This window comes from Bufo bufo, chromosome 1 (assembly GCF_905171765.1).
Source record: "Bufo bufo chromosome 1, aBufBuf1.1, whole genome shotgun sequence".
Classification (NCBI taxonomy): Eukaryota; Metazoa; Chordata; class Amphibia; order Anura; family Bufonidae; genus Bufo; species Bufo bufo.
The window spans coordinates 46,328,776-46,340,646 of NC_053389.1; the positions used below are offsets into that span (position 1 = coordinate 46,328,776).

At 50.2% G+C, this 11,871-nt stretch overlaps 1 protein-coding gene across 2 annotated transcripts in view; it reads left to right on the top strand.

Annotated features, from left to right (window-relative positions):
* The window catches only part of LOC120994228 (aflatoxin B1 aldehyde reductase member 2-like), a 99,681-nt gene extending 88,293 nt beyond the window's left edge, over positions 1 to 11,388 (top strand). For both annotated transcript variants that reach the window (XM_040422683.1, XM_040422678.1), the window contains exons 3-7: positions 7,122 to 7,226; positions 7,609 to 7,705; positions 7,850 to 7,949; positions 8,070 to 8,199; positions 11,102 to 11,388. In XM_040422683.1, coding sequence (XP_040278617.1) covers positions 7,122 to 7,226; positions 7,609 to 7,705; positions 7,850 to 7,949; positions 8,070 to 8,199; positions 11,102 to 11,263 — 594 coding nt within the window. In that variant the 3' untranslated portion in view covers positions 11,264 to 11,388. The remainder of the gene's footprint in view (positions 1 to 7,121; positions 7,227 to 7,608; positions 7,706 to 7,849; positions 7,950 to 8,069; positions 8,200 to 11,101) is intronic.
* Positions 11,389 to 11,871: the final 483 nt, after the last annotated feature.

Consider the following 11,871-nt stretch of genomic DNA (forward strand, 5'->3'; position numbering starts at 1 on the left):
AAGGAGGCGGGCGTGGTCTCCCGACACCACGCCCACTCTATTGGAGTACGGGCGCAGTCTCCGCCCAGTTCCTGGTTCGTGTTTGGCTGTCACCCGGTAAGATGTCTGAAATGCTGAACGGCGAGTTGTCCGCTCCACTCACCCGCCCGAAAATGAGCCGCTGCCAGAGCTCCATCTACGACACGTATAAGGTGCCGTGTGCATATACTTACCTACCTGTTTGTCGTCCGAGGGTAGGTGATGGCTGTGACTGGGGACGGCTTGTGTATGGCTACTGGTGTGGACCGGCAGAGTGGGGGTTAATCGTGAGACCTACAGATTACAGTTAATAAATGTATAATCCTTTGAGCTGTGGGGCCCTGTATATTCTAACCCCCAGGCAAGCGTCCCGTCACCATGGGAATGCCTGGGGGTTAGAATATACCATCGGATCTGAGTTTTCACGATCTCACTGAGATCGTGAAAACTCAGATCCGATGGTATATTCTAACGGCCTGGGTTCCGCCCCCCACATCCATTACCGGCAGTTCTTGGGCCGGTGGCTGATTGGGACTCGCGCCCTCCTGCAGGGGTTATGCAGCTCAGGCTCCCGGACATCGCTTCGGGCGCCTGCTGCGCATACTGGACGCCAGGGGGGGCGGCGCTGGGCATGCCGTTCGTCCAGCCCCCCCCAACAATAAGTTCTATTGTCATGGGCTCTTGCCATTTAAGCAATGTATCACAGGCCATTATTCCTCTGTCTCCCGCCTGGGTTCATTTTCAACACCTATCACATGTAAAGGGTAAGGTTCAGGCTGGGTTATGCCCTGGGGTTCCGCCTGCTGACTTCCCAGGCGGGGTGCGGCAGGGCATGCTGTATGCTCTTAGGAGCAATCGCACGCCAGGTGCATAAAACATAAAAAATTAAAAAATAAAATAAAAAACACCATACTCCCTGATATGCTCAGGTGGTCTCCCTTTTGCAGGATTCGCCCTGCCACTTTTTCTAATGTTTTCTCCACCTGGTTGCGCCCATGCCTGTTATCGTCTGCCTGGTACGCCCAGGTCACTGCTGTCTTTGTGTCCGTAGCCACTTTTTAGTTCCTTGATTGTTTATCAGGGCACGGTCGGTTGTTTTGTTTGTCACAGTGTCGACCCCTGGTTCTCCCAGGGCACAGTTCGTTCCTGGTACGCCGAGGTCCTCCTTGCCTTTTTTTCCTTCATTTGATACGTGGGTCTCCTCGCACCTTTCAGCCTACTGACAGTCGTCTTGTCTGTTCTTGCACTGTCTACGGGGCCACTCTTCCGCCTGTTCCTCAGGTTTTCTTCAACGGTCTTTTTCCACCGGACTCACAGGTCCGCTATGTAAATGTCTTCCGCCCTTCGCAGGCCGCTGCTAAGCGCAGCTTCTGTCTCATGGCAACGCGCCATCACGCGCCTGGTACGCTCAGGTGGCCTCCTTCTGTCAATGACCAATCTGATACGCTCGGATAGTTTATTTGACTCCAGGGGTGCGCCCCATCCTGGCCAGTCCGCCTGGCTCAAACAGGTCTGGGGTCATCCTTCATTCTGCACTCTCAAGTTTTCGCCTGTTCCCCTTTTGTTGTTTTCCAGGTTTTATCCTATTCCCAGGTTCCAGTCAGTCCTGTACAGGTCGATGTTCACAGTTAATTTGATTCTTCATCTATCTGGCCAGGTCAGGTTTTCTGCTAGTCCGTGTTTTTGTTATTTGTCACGCAATTTATGTTTCAACAGATCAACTATGTTGGGCCTCGGATATAGATGACAGCCTTTCTGTCTCTGAAACGGTTGTTTCAGGCCAAGCCGGTCCATCGTCTATAAGGAGTTGGACCATTCCAAAGTTACTGGCGGAGCTTAACAGAAGAGGCATCCCGCATCCAGCCTCCGCCAGAAAGGCAGAGCTATACAAGCTCCTCATGGTCAGCCCAAACACTTCCGTGGTTCAACCGGGCCATTCAGCTATTCAGCTCTCACTGGTGCAGCTACAATCCACCTTGAACTCATTGGTCGACTCGGTGGCTGACGTCTGGGCAAGAGTATCGGAGCTGGAGTCCCGGCCATCCGTGGCGCCCCCTGCACCCGTCCCACTGACCACACCTTCCACTTCGGTTTGGCTGACACCAGGTACGCCCAGGCCTATTTCCCAGGTGGCCCCCTCGCATTTCATCTGTGACAATCTCAAGAGAGACATTCTGGCAGGGAAAGACGTTAATCTGGTGTCGGTTCTCATTGCCGCCCAGGATGTTCCCGAAAACAGGGTAATCAATTGTGGCGATGTGTCCGTAGTCCTCAGGGCCAAGGACTCTCGGCTTAACCGCAAATGATCTATTCCGGAGTTTGTCCTGGCATTTAGCCTCTTTAGGGACATTGTCTGCACCGCACAGCCGGAGAGAAGAGAAGAGTTGGACAGCTACTTGTACCTGGTCACTGACCTGGGTCACAAGTATGGAGGTTCAGCCTTCTACGACTACCATCGTTCTTTCTCGGCAAAAGCGGCAGCAGCTTTGGCGCAGTTTCAGTATGTCACCAGCTAGGCCTCCTTTGACACAGAACTTTTCTGCCGTCAATTCGCGGGCCTCAGGGCACCCACCTGCGCGATGTGCCAATCCATCTTTCATACCTCTGAATGGTGCCCAAATGCCACCCACACCGCTCAGGACAGGGCTCTCCCGGGGTCCTCCGGGTCCCAGCAGACTAACCCCTCCACTGACAAGCTCGGCCGGCCCATCTTCTACTTAGGAAGGAGCCAGATCTGCAATAACTTCAATTCAGGTGGTTGCTCCTATGGCAGTTGCAGATCTCTCCATGTTTTCTCCTTGTGTTTTAGGGCCCACCCTCGTTCCTCCTGTCCCAAGAAGGCGGCTAAAGGATCCTGACTAGCCAACATTAATGTGGACCTCTTGACGGCTCTCCTTCGGGACCACCATGATCAGAACTTCATGGCGTTCCTGTTGACAGGCTTCTCGGAGGGGTTCCACACCGGGCTCATTGCACTACCGCAGGTCCCTTGGGAGGGCAGGAATCTTCTATCAGCCACCAGGGACCCAACAGCAACAAGCGAATTAATTCGGTCTGAGGTAGAGAAAAGTTTCCTCATAGGTCCTTTTCCATTCATTCCCTTTCTGTCATGGCGCGTCAACCCTATCGGCCTGGTGTCCAAAAAAAAACACTAATAAAAAAAGGTTGATCTATGACCTGTCCGCCCCTCATGTTTCTGTTTCTCATTCCTAGCCTTAATTCTCTCATTCCTTCAGAAGAGTTCGCCATTAAGTATTCCTCCATAGACGACGCCATACGAGCCATTTTGTTGCATGGCAAAGGCGCTTGGTTGGCAAAGGCGGACTTTGCCGATGCTTTCAAGCTCCTCCCCATCCAACCTCAGTTGTGGCAGTACTATGGCATCGAGTGGGCCGGCCAATATGACTTCGTCAACAGGCTCACTTTCGGCTCTAAAAGTAGCCCCTGGTTGTTCGACCAGTTCGCCAAGGCGCTACACTGGATCTTGGTCTATCACGGCGGGCTGCAGACGGTCATCCATTACCTAGATGACTTTCTGATCGTTGAGGGCCCGCAGGGCGGATCTGGCATTCTCGCCACCCTCCTTGAGATGTTCGCCAGTCTAGAGGTTCCGGTCGCCTAGGCCAAGACTGAGGGTCCCGCCACTAGGGTCTCGTTCCTGGGCATCATCCTAGATTCCGTCAGCCTGCAAGCCAGCCTCCCGGAAGAGAAATTCGCCCAGTGCCGAGAGGTCATTTCCCACGCTGCCTCCTCCGGGTACCTCACAAAGGTCGAGTTACAATCTCTTCTGGGCCGGCTTAATTTCGCCTCTAGGATCATGCCCCAGGGCAGAACGTTCGTGTCGAGACTACTCCAGGTTCTTCCCTCGGCACCCGACCAGGACAGCGTCATCCATTTGGACGGCCATGCAATGGCAGACCTGGCCATGTGGGAGTTGTTCCTCTCCCGGTGGAACGGCATCTCCCTCTTCGTCCCTCCATGGTCGCCCTCCTTCCCTACTATCTTTTCGGATGCCGCCGCATCCTGCGGTTACGCAGCAATTTGGGGTCACCATTGGCTGGTTGACCGTTGGCCCACGTCTGTCCTGGAGGATGCCGAATCCATCTGCACCTCCTCCCTGTTGGAATTATACCCCATTGTCACAGCCGCTCAGGCCTGGGGTCATCACTGGGCCAACACGCCGGTAATGTTTGTCACTGACAATCAGGCTCTAGTTGACATATTAACTAAGGGTAGGGCAAAGTCCCAAAAAATAATGTCCCTTTTGCGCCAGCTGGTCTGGCTTGCCCTGTCTCACAATTTCCATTTGCACTGCAGCCACATTCCGGGTCGCGGGTGACGCATTATCTCGGTTTAATTTCCCCCTCTTTTTTCAGGTCATGCCCGAAGCGATCCGCTCAGATGTCCCACCCCGACATTCAGTTCCCTGACCATGGGCTAAGTGCCCTTGTCTCCTCAGCAAGGGGCCTGGCACAGCAGTCCCTCGCCCCTAATACATCCAGAAACTACCAATCAGGCCTGAGGACCTACTAGGATTTTTCCAATCTGCACCCACAGGGCGGGCTAGCGGACATCACGTACATCATGGCCTTTATCGCCCATTGTCATCACCATTTACATCTCTCGCATAGCACCATCAGGTTGTACCTTGCGGGCGTCCAACACCACACCATGCTCCACAACCCGGGAGGGGGCTCCGTTTTTTCAGCGCATGCGGTCAAGGCCACCTTGCGTGGGGTCCAGAAAGGTAGGGTCAATCCCCCGTCCCGTAGACAGGCGGTCACAGGTGAGATGTTCCGGAAGATGTCATCAGCCCTGAAAGGCGACCCTTTTGGGCCCTTCTCCAGCTTAATCATCAAAGCTGCTATGTACCTGGGCTTCTACGGATTCCTTAGGCCAGGTGAATTCACTTGCAGTTCAGCTGGGGGCGCAGCGGTCTGTCCAAAGAGCAACTAGTGTGGAACCAGGGCCAGTATACGCTTAAGTTGGTGTCCACTAAGACAAACCAAACAGGTCCCCCAGTTCAGGTTAAATTCTTCCAATCTGGCAATAATTGGTGCCCGGTACAAGTCTTCAGGCAGCTCATGCACGCCATCCGTGAAGCTCCTCCTCACAGCCCACTGCTACCTCATCTCAATGGCTCTCTCACCTCTGCGCAATTCACGTGCCACATCCGTACACTTGCCTCAGGCTTAGGGTTCGACCCCAGCTCTATATCTGGCCATTCCTTCCGCATTGGAGCTGCATCCGCAGCTTTCAAGCACGGGGTCCCCGCTCATGTCATCCGGAGAATGGGAAGATGGCGCTCGTCATGTTTCACCAGGTACATACAGTACAGACCAAAAGTTTGGACACACCTTCTCATTCAAAGAGTTTTCTTTATTTTCATGACTATGAAAATTGTAGATTCACACTGAAGGCATCAAAACTATGAATTAACACATGTGGAATTATATACATAACAAACAAGTGTGAAACAACTGAAAATATGTCATATTCTAGGTTCTTCAAAGTAGCCACCTTTTGCTTGGATTACTGCTTTGCACACTCTTGGCATTCTCTTGATGAGCTTCAAGAGGTAGTCCCCTGAAATGGTTTTCACTTCACAGGTGTGCCCTGTCAGGTTTAATAAGTGGGATTTCTTGCCTTATAAATGGGGTTGGGACCATCAGTTGTGTTGAGAAGAAGTCAGGTGGATACACAGCTGATAGTCCTACTGAATAGACTGTTAGAATTTGTATTATGGCAAGAAAAAAGCAGCTAAGTAAAGAAAAACGAGTGGCCATCATTACTTTAAGAAATGAAGGTCAGTCAGTCAGCCGAAAAATTGGGAAAACTTTGAAAGTAAGGGCTATTTGACCATGAAGGAGAGTGATGGGGTGCTGCGCCAGATGACCTGGCCTCCACAGTCACCAGACTTGAACCCAATCGAGATGGTTTGGGGTGAGCTGGACCGCAGAGTGAAGGCAAAAGGGCCAACAAGTGCTAAGCATCTCTGGGAACTCCTTCAAGACTGTTGGAAGACCATTTCAGGGGACTACCTCTTGAAGCTCATCAAGAGAATGCCAAGAGTGTGCAAAGCAGTAATCAAAGCAAAAGGTGGCTTCTTTGAAGAACCTAGAAAATGACATATTTTCAGTTGTTTCACACTTGTTTGTTATGTATATAATTCCACATGTGTTAATTTATAGTTTTGATGCCTTCATAGTCATGAAAATAAAGAAAACTCTTTGAATGAGAAGGTGTGTCCAAACTTTTGGTCTGTACTGTACCTAACCCGCAGGTAGAAATTTCGCAAGCTTTTCAGTCTCTGGTGTTATAAGTCAATAAAGTTCTTGAATTAACTATCTTGGTTTTCTTTTTGCCCCCTTATAGGCTGCTCTCGTACCCGGCTCCAGGCACAACTCAGCCGGTTAGGTTCGAGACAGGCACGCCTGCCCGAGTACAATTCTTAGCCACGACCACAAGTTAGTAAGGCTGAAGCTCAGCCTGCATTTGTGGGAGGGGCTTGAGCCTTTATCAGCCCCTCTCTCCCTCACCTGGCAGCAGGCGTTCCGGGCATCAACCCACCCGCCCATTCCCTTATTTTCTAAATCTTCTCCTCTAGGGCAGCCCCCTTATAGGCTGCTCTCGTACCCGGCTCAGGCACAACTCAGTCGGTTAGGTGTGAGACGGGCACACCTGCCCGAGTCCAATTCTTAGCCACGACCACAATTATACTTTAAGTATTCCCATCTTAGATATTTAATTGTGGGGCCCACATCTGGGACTCGCCACTGTCTCCAGAATGTGGTCCATCCTGCTTGGAGAGGCAGCTGCTAGCCCCCACCTCCAGGTGTAGTATGAATGCAGAAGTGGGCTCTCTCCATTCACTTCTTTGGGAGTTAGCTGAGCACCTTTCTCCATGAGTCCCATTGAGGTGACCAGTGATACATGAACATGTGTGGCCACCTCTCCATTCATACTGGTGGTGGTGGCTACCAGTTGCCTCACCCTCCACCTTCATTCTGGAGATAGGTGCAGGTGACAACTAGTATAGCGCCATTTCAACTCCTGAATATTGAGGGTTTGCAGCCTAGTTTAATGGCAATTTTCTTTTCTAGGGAAAGTTCAAGGAGCTGGGTCTGTCCAACTACACGTCCTGGGAGGTGATGAAGATTTACTGCATCTGTAAAGAGAGGAACTGGGTGCTGCCGACCGTATACCAGGTGCCCGCTCTATGGGGGAGGGTGAGGTGTGGGTGCCCTCACCAATTTGATAAATGTATGTCAGGTGCAGCAACATCATGGAGACCATGGAGATCATTTGCATCAATATCGATGTCCTGAGAGGTGCAGGATAGAGATATGGATCCACACAAGGTCTCCATGACAGCATTGCACCTGACGGATCCGAATGCCTCAGTAGTGCAGCTTCAGGCTTTGGGCCTGGAATTTCCAAGTGATTAGACCCCATTATGGAAGATTGTTTCCCACATTTTATGTGCGTGTGCAGAACATGTCAGGTCCTCCAGAGGAATGGAAGGTCCTGAAAGGGTTTAATGGGATGTTTGTCTAGTCATGGTAATATAACAGAACTGTTCCCCTCCAGGGTATGTACAACGGCATAACAAGACAGGTAGAGGCGGAGCTGTTCCCCTGCCTGCGCCAACTCGGAATCCGCTTCTACGCCTACAATCCGCTGGCCGGTGCGTACTCCACTGTATACTCTAGTACTGCTGTGTGCTTTCACTTGTCACAGGAGGCGGCCATTTTGCCGTAGTCTATATTGATGACATTTTGTCAGTAATGTCTTTGCTCTGTGGATTCTCATAATTATCTGTTCTGTTCAGGGGGTCTGCTGACCGGCAGATACAAATATGAGGACAAGGATGGCGAGCAGGCGCCCAGCAGATTTTTTGGCACCGCCTGGGCTGAATTGTACAGGACGAGGTCAGTCTACAGGACGCTGCTGCACTATCTATCGTCCGCTTCATGAGATATATAGCGTCTGGTAATACAGAATTTGAGGGGTGGTCAGTGACGGGGCCTCCTGGCTTGTTGTGTCTACAGATACTGGAAGAAGCATCACTTCCAAGCGATTGACCTGGTGCAGAGGGCGCTGCAGGAGGCGTACGGCGAGGACAGGCCCACCCTGACGTCCGCCGCTCTCCGCTGGATGTACCACCATTCTAAGCTACAGGTATGTGCAACCGAGGGGGAGGGAAGGAATCTGACAAATGATCTTCTGGTAAGAGGTCACAGCAGCACAGAGTGTTTTAGTAGAGAGGACAAAGCTTCTTGTGACATAGGTGAATGAAGAGGGCCCAGTGAGATGAGATAGTGGCAGGTCCTGGTTTCCCAGCAGCAGAGGAGTGATCTTGTGTTTTTTATTTTTTTGCTGTGTTTAAGAATGTGCATATTTTTCTTGCCTTTTTTTTGTCAAAGTATATACCCCCTCTGATATCACCTCTTCTGTAGATCAATGTGTGGGGGAATGGCAGAAAAGGGGGAAAAACGCAGATTGCGCCACAAATAACCTTTGTGCTGCAATCTGCAACAGATATACGCCAAAATGTGTCGTATATCTGTTCGTAAATGACCCCCATGGTTTAAAAGAACCAACACACAATAGCACTTGGTGCTTTTTTAAAAGAGGCAAAAAGACAAAAGATTTCTATGGGGGAAAAAAGGCCAGAAACTGGGTCAAAAACCCAGACCATGCTGCAATTAAAAAAGAAAAAAAAAACACACAAAATCTGCCTTGAAAACGCAAAAAATGCCATTAAACCCCCCCCCCCCCACATGTTTGCACTGTGTGAGGTGCAAAAAACGCTAGAAAAAAAAAACAAAACACACCAAAAACTGCAAGTTCACAAAAATGCTAAGAGGTTTCAATCTTGTACTGTATCAGTTTTCTGGAGTACAGAAGGTTGCAAATTTTGGTAAAAGTACCGCTAATTGTGCCAAAATATGCAAGTTTTTTTAAACTTTTCCATCATTTTTTTTCTTTACAATGTAGGCAGGTCACCTGTGCCCGACTGCGGGGGCTCACTTGGGGGGGCATTTTAGTTGGGGGGGCAAGGCGTTATGTAGGGGGGGCCGTGGCCCCCTCTGGCCCCCCCCCCCCCCCCGGGCGACGTCACTGGTCACCCAAGGTTTACCAGTATATGTGCCAGAGAACTGGTGCACAATACACCTGAACTTTATGCCAGTTGCCTTTCTGCCATAGATTTCAATGTCAGAATGACTCCCTTTTATTAAAGGGGTTTTCCCATCTCAGACAATGGGGGCATATCGCTAGGATATGCGCCCATTGTCTGATAGGTGCGGGTCCCACCACTGGCACCCGCACCTACAATGAGAACGGAGCGGGGAAATGAACGGAGGGCGCACTACGCATGCGCAGCCGCCCTCCATTCATTTCTATGGGGCCACCGAAAATAGCTCGCTCGGCTATTGCCGTCTGCCCCCATAGAAATGAATGGGAGCATGGGCCGCGCATGCGTAGTGCGCATCCATTAACTTCTATGGGAGCAGCGCTTGGTGGTGGACGGACCTCGTGAAATCTGGGGCGCTCCAGCCACAGCGCTCCCTGCCCCATTTTCGTTGTAGGTGCGGGTCCCAGCAGACAATGGGGGCATATCATAGCCATATGCCCCCATTGTCTGAGATGGGAATACCCCTTTAAGGGCTCATGCACACGAATGTATTTTCTTTCCGTGTCCGTTCGTCTTTTTTTACAGACCGTATGCGAAGCCATTCGTTTTAATGGGTCCGCAAAAAAAAAAAAATGGATGTTACTCCGTGTGCATTCCGTTTCCGCATGTCCGTATTTCTGTTCCACAAAAAAATAGAACATGTCCTATTATTGTCCGCATTACGGACCAGGATACGACTGTTCTATTAGGGGCCGGCTGTTCCGTTCCGCAAAATATGGAATGCACACGGACGTCATCTGTATTTTTTGCAGATCCGTTTTTTTTTGCAGAGCGCAAAATACATACTGTTGTGTGCCTGAGCCCTAACTCTGATGCATTGTTTGTCAGTGTGGTCTATTGTTTATACAATAAAATTGCTTGTAAAATGCCAGTATTAATAAATGCAGCCCTCACTATATGCCTCCTGGTGGTTGGCTTGCTTTACGCCAAAAATGTTAATGCAATTTTCCCCTTAAAGTCCGTCTGTCAGCAGTTTTGTACCTATGACACCGGCTGACCTGTTACATGTGCGCTTGGCAGCTGAAGACATCTGTGTTGGTCCCATGTTCATATATTCCCACATTGCTGAGAAAAATGATGTTTTCTTTTATGCAAATGATCCTCTAGGAGCAACGGGGGCGTTATCATTACACCTAGAGGCTCTGCTCTCTCTGCAGCTACTGCACTTTGATTAACTGGGCCAGGTGCGATCACGTTTTCACTGCCTGGTCCTGTCACTCAAAGTGCAGAGGGCGCAGCAGTTGCAGAGAGAGCAGAGCCTCTAGGTGTAATGGTAACGCCCCCGTTGCTCCTAGAGGCTCATTTGCATATATTATAACATCATTTTTCTCAGCAATGCGGGCACATAGGAACATGGGACCAACACAGATGTCTTCAGCTGCCAAGTGCACATGGAACAGGTCAGCCAGTGTCATAGGGACAAAACTGCTGACAGACGGACTTTAAGTTGCAACTTGTCGAGCGATCAGCAAAAAGTGCATAAACACCTTAACGCCTCATGAACACAAATGTACATTGTTTCTGTGTCCGTTCCATTATTATTATTTTTTTTGCGGATAGGATGCGGGCCCATTCATTTCAATGGGTCTGCAAAAAATGCGAACAGCACACCATGTGTTGTCCGCATCAGTCTGTCCGTTCTGTGGCCCCGCAAAAAAGATAGAACATGTCCTATTCTTGTCTGTTTTGCGGACAAGGATAGCCATTCTTACAATGGATCAGAAAAAAAACAGATACAACATGGACGTCAACTGTATTTCTGCGGACCACAAAACACATACGGTCGTGTGAATGTAGCGTTAATGAGGTGCTCGGCCCGCACACCAGAATTCTGGCTCAGTTTTGATTAGTAAATCTGCTCCAGAACATCTTCTGTATTTCTAGGGAAGTCGGGGTGACGCTGTGATCCTGGGGATGTCCAGTTTGCAGCAGTTTGTACAGAACCTGGACGGAGCCGAGGAAGGTCCTCTGCTTCCACCGGTGGTCACTGCCTTTGATGAAGCCTGGAACCTGGTCGCCCATGACTGTCCAAACTACTTCCGCTAGAACATCGGACAGGGAGAGCTTTATCCGAATTGTGATTTCCACCTAGTGTTCCTCCTCTCACTGGTGAACCTGCTTCTTTATATATGATTTGTAGTGGATTTCATACATTAAACTGATTACAGGTCTCTGGCTGAGCGTTACTGATGTGCTGCGGACATTGGGTTGACTTCTCTGCAGAGCCCTTTGCCTCCTATGGTGACCTCAGAGGATGTTGCCTGGACACAGCACCAAGAACCAGTCGTCCCTGTCCAGGCGCACATCACAATAAGTGACTAAACCATTTAACAACCACCGCGGTCTTCTGACGTTGGGCAGCGCAGGTCTGCAGCAACTTCTTCTGGCTTCTCTGCTCCAAAGCTCCGTACTTCTGCAACCGAGCAGAGGCAAGTCTGTGAGAAGATACACCTGTTTATAACCACTCCTGCCTTGCCTTTGGCAGACATAGTGTGCTATGTAGTAGGTTAAGGGCTCATGTACACAAACGTTTTTTTGCGTTCCGCATACAGGCGTATTTTGATTCTGTATAAGGTTCGTATACGGAGCCATTCATTTCAATGGGTCTGTGTGCTGTCCACATCTGTTGCTCCGTTCCGTGGCCCCACACAAAT